General features: G+C 39.1%; 1 protein-coding gene across 1 annotated transcript in view; it reads left to right on the top strand.

The window, feature by feature from the left end:
* CACUL1 (CDK2 associated cullin domain 1) overlaps nt 1-18,595 on the top strand; it is a 69,904-nt gene that overhangs the window by 7,843 nt on the left and 43,466 nt on the right. The window contains exon 2 of the mRNA XM_086680981.1: nt 18,114-18,240. Coding sequence (XP_086537107.1) covers nt 18,114-18,240 — 127 coding nt within the window. The remainder of the gene's footprint in view (nt 1-18,113; nt 18,241-18,595) is intronic.

Raw genomic sequence — 18,595 nt, 5'->3', positions numbered from 1 at the left:
CAGTTTTTTTTTTTTTTTCTTTCTTCAGAATTACTGTTAACACAATGTATCTTTTCCTATTATTTTATTGTAATCTGTATGTATTTAAAGTGCATTTCTTGTATACAGCATGTGGTTTTGTTTTGCTTTTTAAAATCTACTCTAACAACCTCTGCCTTTTAATTGGAACATTTAGACCATTTACACTTAATGTAATTAATGACATGGTAGGGTTTAAATCTACCATCTTCCAATTTATTTTCTCTTTGTCTCCTCTGTTCTTTTGTTTTTCTTAAATTTCCTCTTTACCTGTCTTTTCATTAATTATTTTTTATGATTCATTGTTTGTCTCCAGTTTGGCTTATTAGCATGCCTTTTTTTTTTTTTTTATATTTTAGTAAATTTAGTATTTACAATATGAAAACTAAACTTATCACAGTGTACCTTCAAGTATTAGACCACTTCACATATAGTATAATAATCATATCAGTATACTTCGTTTCTTCTTCCTGCCCTTTACGCTGTGTTGCCACTGCTATAATCTTCTACATATAACGTGTCAAATATAGAGTTGCTAACTCAGCTTAAAACAAACATTTATCTTGAAAAAAAATTGAGGTGAAATTTATGTAACATAATACTCACCATTTTAAAGTGAACCATTCAGTGGCATCTAGTGCATTCACAGTGTAGTGCAACTATCTCTTTATCTGGTTCCAGAACATTTTCATCACCGTAAAATAACGTGTCTTACCTGTTAAGCAGTTACTCCCCATTCCTCCCTCCCATCAGCCTCTGGCATCCATCAACCTGCTTTCTGTCTCTATGGGTACACCTATTCTGGATATTTCATATGAATGGAATCATAATATATGAAACTTGTCTTAAATAATCAAAAATTGGAAAGTATTTTATATTTACTTCGTTATTGTTTCTATTACTCTTTATTCCTTTGCTTGGACCCAAGTTTTCACCACTTTTCTTCTGCCTTGAGAATTTCCATTAACATTTCTTATCGTGCAGTCCTTTTGGCCTTGAATTTATTCAGCTTTCGTTTGTCTGCACAAGTAGTTTACCTTTATTTTCTTTTTAAAATTTTCTTTTTTCTTTTTTAATTTTATTTTTTCAATTTACATCCAAATTAGCGTATAGTACCACAGTGATTTCAGGAGTAGATTCCTTAATGCCCCTTACCCATTTAGCCCATCCCCCCTCCCACCACCCCTGCAGTAAGCCTCTGTTTGTTCTCCATATTTAAGAGTCCCTCATGTTTTGTCCCCCTCCCTGTTTTTATGTTATTTTTGCTTCCCTTCCCTTATGTTCATCTGTTCTGTGTCTTAAAGACCTCATATGAGTGAAGTCATAGGTTTGTCTTTCTCTGACTAATTTCGCTTAGCATAATACCCTCTAGTTCCATCCATGTAGTTGCAAATGGCAAGGTTTCATTCTTTTTGATTGCCGGGTAATACTCCATTGTATATACATACCACATCTTCTTTATCCATTCATCCATCGATGGACATTTGGGCCCTTTCCATCCTTTGGCTATTGTTGATAGTGCTGCTATAAACATGGGGGTACACGTGTCCCTTCGAAACAGCATACCTGTATCCCTTGGATAAATACCTAGTAGTGCAATTGCTGGGTCGTAGGGTAGTTCTGTTTTTAATTTTTTGAGGAACCTCCATACTGTTTTCCAGAGTGGCTGCACCAGCTTGCGTTCCCACCAGTAGTGCAAAAGGGTTCCTTTTTCTCTGCATCCTTGCCAACACCTGTTTTTTCCTGAATTGTTAATTTTAGCCATTCTGACGGGTGTGAGGTGGTATCTCATTGTGGTTTTGATTTGTATTTCCCTGATGGTGAGTGATGTTGAGCATTTTTTCATGTGTCAGTTGGCCATCTGGATGTCTTCTTTGGAGAAGTGTCTATTCATGTCTTTTGCCCATTTCTTCACTGGATTATTTGTTTTTTGGGTGTTGAGTTGATAAGTTCTTTATAGATTTTAGATACTAACCCTCTATCTGATATGTTGTTTGCAAATATCTTCTCCCATTCTGTCGGTTTCCTTTTAGCTTTGCTGATTGTTTCCTTCACTGTGCAGAAGCTTTTTATTTTGATGAGTTCCCAATAGTTCATTTTTGCTTTTGTTTCCCTTGGCTCCAGAGGTGTGTTAAGTAAGAAGTTGCTGCGGCCAAGATCAAAAAGGTTTTTGCCTGCTTTCTCCTCAAGGATTTTGATGGCTTCCTGTCTTACATTTAGGTCTTTCATTCATTTTGAGTTTATTTTTGTGTATGGTGTAAGAAAGTAGGTCCAGGTTCATTCTTCTGCATGTTGCTGTCCAGTTTTCCCAGTACCACTTGCTGAAGAAACTGTCTTTATTCCATTGGATATTCTTTCCTGCTTTGTCAAAGATTAGTTGGCCATATGTTTGTGGGGGTCCATTTCTGCATTCTCTATTCTGTTCCATTGATTTGAGTGTCTGTTTTTGTGCCAACTTTACCTTTATTTTCTAAGGATATTTTTGTTGGATATAGAATTCTAGATGGGCAATTTGTGTTTTGTTGTGTTTTTCTTTGTCAACACTTTAAAGATGTTTTTCCTTGTCTTCTGGCCTGCCTTGTTTCTTATTTAATAAATGTCTGTATAGTCTTATCTTTGTTACTCTCTCTAACGTGTCTTTTTTTTTTCTGGTTGCTCTTAGGATTTTCATTTATGCCTTAAGTTTTCAGCAGTTTAGTTGTTACATTCCTTGGGGTAGGGTTTTCTTTATGTTTATTCTTTTTATTCATTGAGATTCTTGGATTTGTAGGGTTTTAGAATTTGTCAAATTTGGGGTGCCTGGATGGCTCAGTTAGTTAAGTGTTCGACTTTGGCTCAGGTCATGATCTTATAGTTCGTGGATTTGAGCCCCACACCCTGCTTTGGGCTCTGTGCTGACAGCTCAGAGCCTGGAGCCTGCATCGAATTCTGTGTCTCCCTCTCTCTCTGCCCCTCATCTGCTCATGCTCTTTCTCTGTCTCTCAAAAGTAAATAAACATTAAAAAAAAAAAGAAAGAATTTGTCAAATTTGGAACATTATCGTTCATTTTATATGTATATGTGAAGATATATACGTAGTTAGATTTACCATTCCCCGTCAGTTACACATATTGTTAGACCACTTGTTATTGTGCCCTGAATCACCGAGATTCTGATCATTATCTTTTTTCTTTTTTTTTTTTCCCCTCCCTGTGCCTCAGTTCAGATAGTTTCCATTGCTACGTCTTCCTTGGTATCTGATCTGCTATTAATCCTGCTTTTATTCAGCAGGAGATCGAGCTGTTTATAATGTAGGCCATCATTGAGTCCAGGTTTGAGCCAGTTAACGGAGCAAACTGTAATAACCATATCTAGTTGCTTGAGGTAGTGCAATAAATAATCTTTAGTGAGTATATTCCTTTTGATAACTTGAGTGTTATCTAAAGTTATGTTTCCTTCTACTCAGTACCCGTAGACTCTGATCCCATGTGTATTCTCTAGGTTTTTGTTAACATAAAGTATTTTCTTTTTTTTAATTTTTTAAATATTTATTTAAAAATTTTTTTTAATGTTTATTTTATCTTTGAGAGAGAGCATGAGTCGGGGAGGAGCAGAGAGAAAGGGAAACAGAATCTGAAGTAGGTTCCAGGCTCTGAGCTGTCAACACAGAGCCCAACTTGTGGCTTGAACCCACAAACCGTGAGGTCATGACCTGAGCTGAAGTTGGAGACTTAACCGACTGAGCCACCCAGGTGCCCCAATGTTTGTTTTTGAGAGAGAGACAGAGTGTGAGCGGGCAAGGGGTACAGAGAGAGGGAGACACAGAATCTGAAGCAGGCTCCAGACTTCGAGGTGTCAGCACAGAGCCCAACGTAGGGCTCGAACTTACGAACCACGAGATCATGACCTGAGCTGAAGTTGGATGCTTAACTGACTGAGCCACCCAGGCACCCCTCCAACATAAGATATTAATGTCTTTGGACATCTTAGAGTCTTCCAAGAGTCTGTAGTGTTTTTTGGAATGTAAGCTGACTCCCATTGGTTTATATTTAGTACTTGTTCCCCTGGAGAATCTGATTTAGTTGGAGGTTTAGGGACAGCTTGTAGGTAAGGTGTGTGGAGATCTGCATTCCCTTGTAGGTTTCAGGTAATGTCATGACAGAGTCTTTAGTTAGGTAAAGACTAGCCTCATATTGTGGAGGACGGGTACTTCTTAGGCAGGGAAGGCTCAGTGACTTTTGTGAGGTCAGAGTTCCCAGATTGATCAGAGTCCACCAGACTGGTTCCATTTCAAGTCTCAAGGTCGTACTGTTTCACAGTCAGTACCCTTTCACTTAAGAGATTTATCTAAGCTTTAAATTATTTTTGTATGGTTACTGTGTGTAACTTGCAGGATCATTCTATTTCTGATTTTTTAGCTATGTCAACCCTGTGCCTGTAAGAATTAAGAGATTCTTTTATGACAGTCACGGGTGCTCTTTGGTCTTTGTTCATTGAGCTAATAATTTTCTTAAAGTTTTCACCTGTTACCAGAATCAGTTTACTCCACAGTCTGTGTTTCTCATTTCCATCATAACTGCCAGAACAGTCTGCCATGTCGTTTCCTCAAGAACTTTATTCTGGGTATCCATAGGTGATAATTTAACTCTTTACTGATGCCTGATAGGTCCTGTTGTATTATGTTATCTGGTGTTGGCACTGTCATCCTTGTCTAAATCCACCTAGATCGCAGGGGTGCCTGGGTGGCTCAGTTGGTTGAGTGTCTGACTCGGTTTTATCTCAGGTCATGATCTCATGGCCCATGAGTTCGAGCCCCATGTCAAACTCTGTGTTGCCAGCGCAGAGCCTGCTTGGGATTCTCTTTCTCTCCTTCTGTCTCTGCCGCTCCCCAGCTCACGTTCTCTCTCTCTCTCTCTCTCTCTCTCTCTCTCTCAAAAGAAGTAAACTTAAAAACAAAAAAAAAATCCAACTAGATGGGAAAACCAGAGCCAGCTTCCTGGCTTATGAGAGTGTGTCCTTAACTACTCCAGTACCAAATACTTTATCATTTATAGTTCAGTGCAAGCAATCACTAGGTATCCAAAGCAAGAAGAGATTTAATACTGGAATTAGGTCCTTGAAAAATTGTTGAAGAGGTTGGAGGTATAGAAGCCAGTGAGGCTGCTCCACTCGAGCTGAGGGCAGGCTCCTGCTGGTGCTGCGACACCACTATGCTTACGTCATCACACCTGCCTCCCTCATCCCTGAAGCTGGTCACCAGACCCTGGAACTTGGAGTTGGAATGCCATAAATTCTAATGTCTCTTGACTTGCCAGAATCACCGGCAGCAACAATACATCCTTTGTCTCACTTTGGCCTTCCAGATTTCACTCAGATGTGTCTCATTGGTGGAATCCGATTTGGGAAGTGTAATTATTTAGTTCAGCTTTACATTCTACGTTGGTTAGCTTTCTGTGATAATAACTCCCCACATCTCAGGAGCTTATGGAACAGCGCAGGTTTATTCTTGCTCATGTTATATTTGTGGCTGGCAGTTGGCTGTGGCTTTTCACATGTCCTCTCATTTGCAAGAGCAGCTCTTTTCTGGGTCCTGTCACTCTTGGCAGAGGCAAACAGAGGAAAGTGGACAGAAGCACTAAATGGCTTTTAAAGCTTTTGCTCAGATGTAGCACGTCACATCTGCTCATATTGCAAATATATTAAATAGAGTGGAATGAATGGTTCCCTGTTGCAAAGTATTGGGGATGGAGGCAGGTGGGACTGGGGTTTGAGGGTAAAAGGCAGTGGGGATAAAGACGGATAAAGACAGGGACAGTGGGGGGGATCTTGCCTTGACTGACAATACTGTGCAGTGGTCTCAGGAAAGTGATTAACCTAGTGCACCAAATGTTTCTCTTCAGGTAAACAAAAGTTTCACGGTATTTTAAATTGAACTCCGTGAAATCACTCTGTTTTTTTTTTTTTTTTTTAATTAATGATTAAAAATGTGTTAAAATGGGCTTTTGAATTGGATGAAAAGTGTTAACTGATTTTAGTAAATCCTACCCTTTGCATCTGCCAGTTTCCAGATTGGTTGATCCTTTGGCAAGCGTATCAGTTAATACATTCAGGTCTTAAAATATGCTCTGTTTATAGCATCTGTGGTCGTTACTGGGTATTTTCTTACCTTTCAGTTTAGTGGAGTTGTGCCGCAGTAAGTGGCACTATGATACTAATTGATTGGCCGGATTTCAGGATCTCATTGGGAGTCTTGTCTTGCCATTTTTGACATGTATTGCATAAAGTGACACTGATGAAACCTTAAGGGAAAGTCATTGTAATGTTTATATAAGGCCCAGTGCCGAATCCCTAAAGGAAATGAATGCTGCTTACTTCCTCTTTATTATTTTTTTAATGTTTATTTATTTTGAGAGAGAGAGGGAGGGAGGAGGGAGGGAGAGAGGGAGAACAAACACAAAAACAGGGGAGGGACAGAGAATCCCAAGCAGGCTCCACACTGTAAGCACAGAGCCCAATGTGGGGCTCGATCTCATGAACTGTGAGATCATGACCTGAGCTGAAACCAAGAGTTGGGACGCTTAACAGATTGAGCTGCCCAGGTGCCGTGCTTACTTCCTCTTTAAACTGTAACTCTGTAAGCTGTAGACTGTATGTAATCACATGGTAAACTGTTAAATACCATGTAAAAATTATTATTGATAGCCTTTTGTAACATGTCTTGGCAGGAGAAACTGGCTTTCCCTTTTTCTTTCTACTTTTGTAGTCATTAGGCTATTAACCTCTATGGGTAGAGTTATATATAGGTTCATACTTTGTAGTTGCAGTTGTTCTGACCAGACATCTGAATGGCATTTTATTCATCAAATATTTATTTAGGGTCTTCTGTATGCCAGGGTAATACTTTAGTCTCTGTTGATGAGATAGAGGTTAGTGTGGAAGATGATGACAGATAATTATGATACGTTATGAGTAAATGCTATAGTAAAGTTATATAAGTGCATGGTAGCATAGAGGAAAAAGAGAATCTTTATGAAAACCAATAAAAGTTTGTCAGGTGGGTTGAGGAGGCAAGATTGGGCTCAAGGAGACTTCCTTTGCAGAGGGAGCAGCCTGTGCTTAAGACCCAGAGTTGAAATTGTTGGAACACAGGGTTTGAGGAGGGAGTGGTACAAATTAAACCTAAATGGATAGAAAGGTGTGCAGATGTGAGGGGCTTGCCATGTTAAAGATAGGATTTTCTCCTGTAGGAATAGGAGCCACAGAGGGTATTAAGGGAGTCAACTTGGCAAAATTTGTCTTAGCATGTTAATTTAGATTAGAAAGGAGAGAATGGAGGCCTTGAGACTAGCTAGGGGGTTGTAATTTGTTGTAGTCTAGACAAGAAATGATGATGTGAATGAATAAAGCATTGGAAGAGATCATTTTTCAGATTTTAGAAATATTTGGGGACTAGAGTCTATAAAATTTGGTGGTGAAGGAGGGAGGATATAGATGTGGGAAGAGTATAGGTAGGTAGAGGTGTGTGTGTGTGTTTCTGTGTGTGTGTGTGTGTCTTTTTTAAGGTCTATGGAATAGTCACGTAGAAAGGTCTAGTGCGCAGTTGGTAAAATCTGAGCTTTCTCATTCCGTGTGCCTTAGAATATTGGAAATCCTGAAATACTGAAACAAAAATTTCTTTCCAGTACATTTGTTTTTCTGAGCATTTGAGATTCACCAAACTCATTGGCCTTAATACAAAACAACACAAAACTTTGTTTTTATTAAGATACAGGTTTATCATTTAAAAACTTAAACTATATGAAAACCTATGTAATGAAAATCAGTGGTTCCCTCCTCTTCCACTTTCCATTCCTAACCCTCCAACTCAGAGTCAACTTTTTGTTCATTTAGCTGTTTCTTCTAGTATTTATCTACATACTTCAGTTGTTGTTATTGCTTAATTTTTCACTTTTATATGATCTGTTGGCTTCCTGTTATTAATATGAGGTTTTAGTTCTCTTATACTTCTACCTACCTTACCCCCTCAATTCTTTTAATACCACAATTTTTGGATCAATTAATAAGCCATCTTTACATTATGATTATGGCCAGGAATGCATTCGGATTACATTTTCCTACACATAGATCTTCGTTATTAGTTGCTTTGTTTACACTTACATAATGTGTCAAACTTATTTTTAAAACTCTTCAGTGGCTTCATCAGATTCACCATGTATCTGTCACTGGTATTTTAAAAATGTTCCATTAATCAGTATTTTCTTGTCTGCTTGTGAAACTGTTAATCTTGTTTCTATTTATTCTTTAGGGCCACTGCCCAGTTGCTACTCAGGGGCTTCCCAGATAGTGTTTTCCGGTGTGTGTGTGTGTGTGTGTGTGTGTGTGTGTGTGTGTGTGTGTGTAGAACTTATCTTCTAGTAGCTTCCTGAGAAAATGTGTATATATAATAAAGTTTTGTCTTTCCATGTCTAAAAATTCTGCTTTCACACTTGATTGATGTTTTGACTGGGTATAGAATTATTAACTGAAAATAACTTTTCCTTGGAATTTAAAGCGTTGCTTCATTGACTTTAAGCTTTCAGTATTACACTGGAGACTTCGGGTGTCATTTTAATTCTTGTTCTTTTGAACTAACCAAACTCCACACCCGAAAAACAAATAATTCAGTGAAGAAATAGGCAGAAGACATGAATAGACACTTTTCTAAAGAAGACATCCAGATGGCCAACAGGCACATGAAAAGATGCTCAATGTCACTCCTCATCAGGGAAATACAAATCAAAACCACGCTGAGATACCACCTCACTCTGGTCAGAGTGGCTAAAATGAACAAATCAGGAGACTATAGATGCTAGAGAGGATGTGGAGAAATGGGAACCCTCTTGCACTACTGGTGGGAATGCAAACTGGTGCAGCCGCTCTGGAAAACAGTGTGGAGGTTCCTCAAAAAATTAATAGATCTACTCTATGACCCAGCAATAGCACTGCTAGGAATTTACCCAAGGGATACAGGAGTGCTGATGCAGAGGGGCACTCGTACCCCATGTTTATAGCAGCACTTTTGACAATAGCCAAATTATGGAAAGAGCCAAAATGTCCATCAACTGACGAATGGATAAAGAAGATGTGGTTTATATATACAATGGAATACTCCTTGGCAATGCAAAAGAATGAAATCTGGCCATTTGTAGCAATGTGGATGGAACTGGAGAGTGTTATGCTAAGTGAAATAAGTCAGGCAGAGAAAGACAGATACCAGATGTTTTCACTCATGTGGATCCTGAGAAACTCAACAGAAGACCAGGGGGGAGGAGAAGGGGGGTAAAAAGTTACAGAGAGGGAAGGAGGCAAACCATAAGAGACTCTTAAATGCTGAGAATAAACTGAGGGTTGATGGGGAGTGGGGGGGTAGGGAAAATGGGTGATGGGCATTGAGGAGGGCACCTGTTGGGATGAGCACTGGGTGTTGTACGGAAACCAGTTTGACAATAAATTTCATTAAAACAAAATAATAATAATTGTTCTTTTGTATGTGACCTTATTTCCCCTTGAGAAAATTTCTCGGATGTTTTCTTATTTTAATGTGTCAATATTTTTTTCCCTTTATGTTTTTTCTATTCTTTTTTTTTCTGGAATTATTGGTAGTTATATGTTAAATTTCCTGTTTTTGTCTTCTGTTAACTACTTTTGCCATATTTAATCTCTTCCTCAATGTTTTGGGAGAATTTCTTGATATTTTCTTCAGTTGGTTTTTTTTTTTTAACAGTTGCTGTATTTTTACATTAAGATCATTTGGATTGCTTCTTTTTCATGGCAGTCTTTAGTTTTTATTTTACATCTCCAAGGATAGTAATTATATGGGTTTTTTAAAGTTTTTAAAAAGTTCTCATATCTTTCTTTTTATCTTTTCAATTTTTGTTTTGATTTCTCATGTCAACTTTCTGCAGATATTGGTGATCTGTAGTAGTCTGTTCATACTTAAAACTGAAAAAGGCTAATTGTGGTAGTTGTGTGTTTACAAGGGACCTTACCAAGTATAAGTGTTGGCCTTCATTTTAGGCTATTTAGAGGCAGAGCTGCTATTTTGTTGGAGAACTGCCAAATATTAGTATGTGAATATCTTTTCTCTGGCACTGTTGAGTTTCTCTAGAGGGAGGATCTTCATTCTGGGAGAATGGTGGGGGAGGGGTAAGTGGAACAGCAAGTAAAGTACATTTTTCCTGGTCCATGGCATTCCCTAACTTACGAGAAGGAGCAGGATTAGATGTTTGAGCATTTCTTATGTTGACTTTTTAATCTTTTTATTTATTTTTTATTTTAGAGCGAGCAAGTGGGGGTGAGGGGTAGAGGGAGAAAGTGAGAAAGAGAGAGCGAGATGGAGAATCTCAAGCAGGCTCCACAGTCAGTACAGAGCCTGATGCGGGGCTCAATCCCATGACTTTGGGATTATAACCTGAGCTGAAATCAAGAGTTGGATGCTCAACCAACTGAGCCATCCAGATGCCCCTCTTCTGTTGACTTTTGGCTTTTACTTAAATCAGCCCTGTGCTTTGTGCACACGTTTGTGCAGGTACCCCTTACCTCCTTAATGTATCTATGTCTCAGAGTCCCAGGCTTTTATCTTTCAGTTTTTGCACAGAATAACCCTTCTGTAGACATGCAACCAATCTTCCTTCCCACTGCCCATTCTCTGCTTCTAACCCATACTCCTTGTATCCTGTCTTCGAGCCCTGAACTTCTCAGGGTCCTGCAGGGCAAAATTAGCTCACTTTTTGATGCTTGCACCTCAGCACACACTGCCTTATGCTACTACTTCAAAGTTAAACTTACCTGGTCTTAATGTCACGGAGAGATTGGCTTAAGTCTTTGAGGAAATCAGCAGACTTCTAAAACTATGGCAGACTTGCACTTGGCATGGTTTACACCTGTGTATTCAGTTGAACAGATACTTTCTATATGAATATTAAGAGATTTGGGATTAGTTGGAATTAGAGCTATAATGATAGCCCTTGACCTTTTCACATATACTGTTATAACATGTTCGTTTTAGGATGTGTGTCACAGTCTCAAGTGTGATGTTGTAATTGTACAATAATGTGTAGTAATTCTTCTAGAGGTATGTAGATTTCATTGTTGCTGTTTGGCTGCTGTAGCTGGTTTTCTGATCAAGTAGTGATGAAGGATATTTCATTACATTTTGTCAAATTGAGAAATGTGTGGATTTTTAAGCAGTAAAACAATAATGAAGTGTTTTTCCTATACAAGTTTTACAGTGTTTTTAGGAAAGAAACATGTTATTTTAACCAAGGCAAAGCAGGTTATATATTTAGTTTCATATAGTTAGTATGTAAAAAGTCTTTTGTGGATTCTGTTTGGGGAGGATAGGATAGGATGGGGTGGGAAGCACAGAACCTTTAAACAATATTAATAAGGACTTACAGAAATAAAAATAAGATAGTAGTGTTAATTTAATTGTTTATGTGAATGTAACTTCATTTTTACATGGAATGATTTCTTAACGATCACAGGAGATATTTTATATTGTCCATAGTATTTAATTGAATGAAACCACAAACTCTAAGTCTTAGAAACTTCCTAAACAAATACCTGAAGCATGGAACTTTTAAAAGGTTTTTTTCGGGGGCGCCTGGGTGGCGCAGTCGGTTAAGCGGCCGACTTCAGCCAGGTCACGATCTCGCGGTCCGTGAGTTCGAGCCCCGCGTCGGGCTCTGGGCTGATGGCTCAGAGCCTGGAGCCTGTTTCCGATTCTGTGTCTCCCTCTCTCTCTGCCCCTCCCCCGTTCATGCTCTGTCTCTCTCTGTCCCAGAAAAAAAAAAAAAAAAAAAAGGTTTTTGCCTGCTTTTTTTTTTTAATGCTTATTTATTTATTTTTGAGAGAGAGAGAGAGAGAGAGAGAGAGAGAGAGAGAGAGAGAGAGAGAGAACACGCATGTGAGGGGCAGAGAGAGAGGGAGACAGAATCCGAAGCAGATTCCATGTTGTCAGGGCAAAGCCTGATGCAGGACTTAAACCCATGAACTGTGAGATCATGACCTGAGCCACAGTTGGAAACTCACCCTACTGAGCCACCCAGGTACCCCAGGTTTTTGCCTACTTAAGAAACAGTTGCTTCATTAGGACTTAACATTAACAGTTGCTTCATTAGGACTTAACATTAGCTGCCCTCCTCTATTGGCAAATCAGAATATACCTAACTTGTAGGGGTTTTTTTCTCCTAAGGGAAAGGATATTTAAAGTATTTGGTAACCCCTGTTACTATTTTTTTTTTAAACCAGCTAGTTCTCTTATGAACAGCTAAGTATTAACGATCTCTTGTGTCAGTATCAAGTTATTTTCCTTTTGAGAGAAATAATTGGAAATTTCTTTTTTTTAGTTAACACCCCATTTATTTATTAGAATACATTACTTTGTTCTGCTTCAGAGTCTTCTGTTTTATTCTATTCCTTTTCTTCATTCCCACGGACTTTCCCCCAATCCCCAGGCCTTGTTCTTGGCCTTCAGCTTCTCTCTGTCCATTACTTGAAAGTGTTCAGTCATCCCGTTGTGCTGGAGAGAGTAGAGCATTCTACCAGGTGGTAATGTTTTGGACAACACAGGTTTACTGGATTGTTACTGATGATGGATGGGCAGGCAGACTATGGCAATAAGAAGTCATACTTTTTTTCCCAAGATCCCATACACTAGCCAGAGTTAAATAGAAAACCCAGAGCTTTTTGCCCTAGTCCATTCTGTCACCTTATCTAGTTGTCATTAATTATAGTTAAGAAGTCATTGCATTTGAGACATAATTTGGCCTATTAAATTTGGCTTAATCATTTAATTTGTAATTGCCTTTGTTGTATTTTTTTTTTTAAGTTTGTTTATTTTTGAGGGTGAGACAGAGACAGAGCATTGGGCGGGGGCGGGGGGGCAGGGAGGGGGTTGGGGCAGAGGCAGAGAGAAAGGGAGACACAGAATCCGAAACAGGCTGCAGGCTCTGAGCTGTCAGCACAGAGCCCGTCACGGGGCTTGAACTCACAAACTGTGAGATGGTGACCTGAGCCGAAGTCTGATGCTTAACCCACTGAGTCCTCCGGGTGCCCTGCCCTGCCTTTGCTGTATTCTTCAGGAGTCAATTCTGAATGAAAGCAGTGTTCTTGGTGGGAAGAAAAGAGACATAGAGGAATATATAAAGTTAAGGAATTTTTGATATGAAAACAGCTCCTAGCTGTTGTTTCACCATTCTTCTTTGATACATTTACACCTTTATTTGACTCTACAAGTTGTTCAGAATACACCTGTGACCCTGGCTGTCCTGAGCTGCTGGAGTAGCATTAGGCTGTGGGTCTCATTCAGACTTGAGCAGGTGTAAGAATCACCTGGGGTGCTTGGTAAACAGATCCCTGTATTGTGAATCACTCCCCGCTCCTCTCCAAGTTTCTGATTCAGTAGTTTTGGGCTAGGGCCTGGCAGTTGGCATTTACAACAAGTTTAGATGATACTGACACTGTTCTGAGTATCACGCTTGGAGAACCACTAATATAAGGTAATGAAAGGTCTTGCAGTAGACCAAGTATAAATTAATAATGCCTGATATAATTTCTGAATTTATCTTCCCCTTCCTTACAAACAAATAACAAAGAAATTCAAAAGGAATAGTAGAACTTAACCTGGTTTGCTTCAGTCTGTGTGAAATAAAATATGCTTTAAACTTTAATTCCAGAACAACCACTAAGTGGTATGCCATCAACTGTTTTTATAGTAAGCATTTATTTTGGTTTTCGGTAAATTAATTCACATGTTAGTGAGTACTTGTCATGTGCTAGGCACTCTTTGGCGGGAGTTGGGGCTGTAGTAGTAAATTCCTCCTCCAGGGGGCGAGTGTCTAGTTTGAGGGAGATGGACAGTATGTAGTATGTCAAGTTTTGATGAATTACTTGGATAAATAAGTATGAGAAATTGAACATATGTATTCCTGCCTGGTGTGAATTATATATCTCTAATAGTTTCTTATTTATTAATAACCTGCTAATATTCCCGAACCTTAGATTTCAACTATTCCATGTGTTTTAGACTTTATTTCACTTTATTTTAGTAAAGATCAACTAAGCAACTTTCTCAGTAGGACTTAGACTGCATGAACTTGCTATCTAATAAATACGTGTTTCTAGGTTTAAGTCTTGTGGCATGATGTTTTGAGGCTAACACTAGGGATTTTACATTTTTTGAACTGGACTGTCTCTAGAGAGCACTGCATTCTTCAGTTCATTGAAATGCTCATTGTTCTGATTTTTATACTAGGCCTGCTTTACTCATTTATATTACCTGGGCCTTGTTGGGTTTCGAGTTTTAATACCTTTAAACTGCTTAAAAAGTAGTGCATTATTTTCAAGCTGGAAAACACAACCTAGATAAAATTTAGAAATTTAATGGTAATTTTTGTTCAGTGTCCATGCTTTATATTTCTTTCGGTCAGTCTGAACTTCTTTGTGGACAAAGTTGAGAGTGATTGACTACGTTTCTCTAACAAGAGGATCTAGTTTTAAAATTCAAGGCTACATACTGCTCACATACAAACACATGCTTTGTATGTATGTGTATATATTTTTTTAAATCAGGGATTAGGTTGAGATTAGCAAGGAAATAATAGATACCTTGAAGTTTCTTGGATTGTCATTTTAAGTGTTGATTGCAGATTGGCATGAAAAACCTTCCTAATCTTTGGCTAAGAGTTTACACCAACATGTGCTCATTCTGCATTCTACCTCTGGTTCTCTTGATGCTTGTCTGTATTCTGTTCTTTTGCTACCATGGTGAAGATCAGCTGGTTTCCTAGAAGAAAGTGATGTTAGCTAGTGTCTTAATCCATTCAGCTGTGACAACAGTATCAGAGACTGCATGGCTTATAAATCACAGAAACTTATTTCTCACGGTTCTGAAGGCTGGGAAGTCCAAGATGAAGGCACTGGCGAATTCAGTCTGGCAAGGGCCCGCTTCCTGGTTCCTGTAGACTGTCTTCTTGCTGGCGACTTCTGTTGCATAAGGAGTGAGGAATGTCTCTGGGGTGCTAATTCCATTTGTGAGGGCCTCACTCCCATGACCTAATTACCTCCCAGAGGCCCTTCCCAGTACCATCACATTGGAGGTTAGGATTTCACCATATGAATTTTGGGGGAAGAAACACAGATAGTCTGTAATAGCCAGCATTTAATAAAGGTCAGCCAAATTGGCTACTTATTTATTTATTTTCCAAGCAAAATATATGTAGAAATAGACGTATATTATATTTATAGATGGAAATGTAAAGTGGAAATAGATACGGCTTTTTTTGATGTGGAAATAGGCTTTAAGATTTTCTTCTGTGATCATGCCTTTTTCATTTTGGTTTTAAAGTCTCTTTTCAAAGATACTTAAAAGCAGAACAAAAAAAAAAAAAAAATGCCACATGAAAGATACCTGAGAGGCATCAGCAATTACTGCTTCTGTAGTGGGACTCCATTCTGTACTTACAGCCACAGGATTTTACATTTTAGATTTTTTTTTCTCCTTTGTATCCTTGACTTGGTGATTTGCTGAATTGTAAAGCCTGTGGTTGAGAAGTAGGAGTGCTTTCCAGTTGCGAGCAGAGGTGGAGATCATCGAACTCAGCAGTTGGGGTGCCATGGGATGATTATGTCAATTCTTGGCTTCTGTACTTGAAGTTTTCTTTCTGAGCATGTCACTTACCTTCGTTAAGCCTCACCTTTTGGTGTAGAGTGGGTATGTGATCTGGTTTAGGTGATATAGGAGATTCAGTAAACTAGAACCACATAGAAGAGAAAATCGCTTTCGGTTCATCTCTGACAGTGGCCTTTGTGTTTGTGGACAGAGTAAACGGGTGGGGCACCAAAAATTTCTGCTGTATTCTCAGATATGCTGAGCTTCTCTTACATCCATTCTCATCTCAGTACACAGCAACCCCGTCCTTTGGTGCTCAGGCCAGAAACTTTGGAGTCATTCTGGACCCTTCTGTCATATCTCACATCTAGACTGTCAGCAAATCTGGTTGGCTCAATCTGTAAAATATGTACAAAGTCCGACCTCTCTCACCCTCACTGCTACCACCTGGTTCAACCTCCATCATCTCACAGCCTCCTCACTTTGCTTACTCCCAACATAGCAGCTGGATGACCCATAGAAAACCCAAGTCAGAACACATCACTTCTCCATCCAAAACTCTCCAGATGTCCCCATCTTACTTAGAGTAAAAGCCAGTCTTTAAAATGTCCTCTAAGGCCCTCTGTGATCTGGCTTTGTCCATCCTTTTGTGTGTGTCTGTGTGTCTGTGTGTGCGTGCATATACAGTTCCTTTTGGTTTTAGCCTTTGATGTAGCCAAAACTTTTCTTTCTTCATTCCCTTCAGTGCAGGAATTCATTGGTCAAGATTTTTATTCCATCTTTACTACCCCATCCTGCTTGATTTTTGGTTTGTTTTTTTACATTTTCACACGGTAAATTTACCTATTGTATAAATTTCTGTTGGTTTTGACAACTGCCCGGAGTGGCGTATCCACCCAGACGATTCTACACAAAACAGTTTGTTCTCCCATGTTACCCTTTGTAGACAGTCCTCCCCACCCTCCGGCCCCTGGCAACCACTAGTCTGTTTTGCTTTTTATAGTTTGACTTCACTAGCATCTTATATAAATGAGAATCTTATAATAGCCATTTTGGTCTGAGTCTCAACTGGCAAAATGCATTTAAGATTATTCCATGTCATATGAATGTGTTCTTTAGAATAAATATAAGCAAGAGGGGTGCCTGAGTGGCTCAGTCAGTTGTGCATCTGACTCTTGATTTCAGCTCAGGTCATGATCTCAAGGTCGTGGGATTGAGCCCTACATTGGGCTCCACTCTGAGCATGGGGCCTGCTTGGGATTCTCTCTCTGCCTCTCTGCTCCTCCCCTGCTCACACATGTGCATGCACACTTGCTCTCTCTCTCTCTCTCTCTCTCTAAAGATAAATAAATGAACATTTTTTAAAAAGAATAAATTTAAGCAAGAAAAAGTGAATTCATTTAAAGAAAATACTGAGCAACAATGACAGGTGGTACATACATATGAGAGACCTCTTGAAGCTGAATTTGGAAATCAGTAGGTAAAGGCTTTCTTTATCTGGTACTTCTGACAGTAATTAGCCATGTACCCTTAGGGAAGTCAACTCTTTGCTTCCCACTTGCTGGTAAAATGAGTAGTAAAATACTTGATGTAGTAGTTGTTACCTTCTGCCTCTTGAGATGGCGGTGGTTCTATAAGACTCAGGGTATTTTAGGTTCTTTGGATAGCTCCTTTTTCCAGCGGGCGGGGGCAGAGTAGCTCTTTTTAACGTTGGCGTTTCATTGGTGTGAATCCCCTGTCACCCTGGATTTCAAAGTTGTTAGGACCAGCTGTTGTAAAAACTTTATGAAACCTTTAGTGAAGAAAGGAGAGCCAGACAGTAGGAATGAGGTCAGCCTCAATGTAAGTCTCCAGTTCGTTGATGTTTTTCTGTTGGGCTTATCAAGTGTAAGTTGGTAGAGTCTGAGTCCGCGCCTTAGTAATGTCCAGGAAGTGCTGGTGGTGCAAAAATGCCTGCGAGTTTCTAGCAACCTCTTTTGTCAGTGTAGCATTTGGACTTATAATATGGGGATAGTCCTATGTTACGTGAATTTTCTCAGGGGTGTCACTGAAGATTGATCGTTGAGGTTCATAATTTTCCAGAACTTTGTTGTGGTTCATGGATAGGCTGCCTTGTCACATCACTGGCAACATGTATTTGAGGGTGACGTGTGTTTGAAAATGCTCCACTGATAACAGATACGAAAACTGGAAAATGAAACCAAAGATACTTGCTTGTTTTGTTTTTATTTTTAAAGATGGATTCATGGTCATTCCTTTTTAAATCGTAATTAATGGCTTCTTTAAAATCCCTGGCAAAGTTGCTGTTTCCTTGTTTTTGAAATGGGATAATAATTGAGTTGTATTTAGGTGATTGAATGTCAAAGAAATTAGAATAAGTGAAAGGAATTTGCGAGCACAAAATTGCTTCGATTTGTGTTTACATGTGGTATGTAGTAATATTTATTTTACTTTTTACTTTTAGTAATGAATGTTATAACTATTGAAGATTATAAGAGCACTTACTGGCCAAAATTGGATGGTGCCATAGATCAGCTTTTAACCCAGAGTCCTGGTGACTATATCCCCATATCCTATGAACAGATATACAGGTAAGTCAAGATTTCATTTGCCTGGGTTTGAGAGGGTGTGTTGAGATTCATGACACCTTGAATTACGGCAGTAGGTATGCATATAATACATGTATGGTGAGGCTCTATAGGTGATTTGTATATTCCACACTTGGTGGTTGGAGGTTTGATTTTATACTTTCTGCTTCAGAATGGCTTTTGAATCAAGGTAGAGTTAACCTCAACTCGATTAGACTTCCTCCCACCTCAGCCTGCTACCCCCACTATACATAATGAAGAAACTTTGGAGGTCAGTGAAAAAGACACGAATGACCAGTATCTGGTGCAAAAATAATGTATTTTTTGTTTCACAGGGAGACCCTTGCTCGATCTGTTG

The sequence above is a fragment of the Puma concolor genome, chromosome D2 (assembly GCF_028749965.1).
Source record: "Puma concolor isolate L17-30 chromosome D2, mPumCon1.1.hap2, whole genome shotgun sequence".
Taxonomy (NCBI): Eukaryota; Metazoa; Chordata; class Mammalia; order Carnivora; family Felidae; genus Puma; species Puma concolor.
This window is presented reverse-complemented; position numbering and strand designations above follow the sequence as displayed.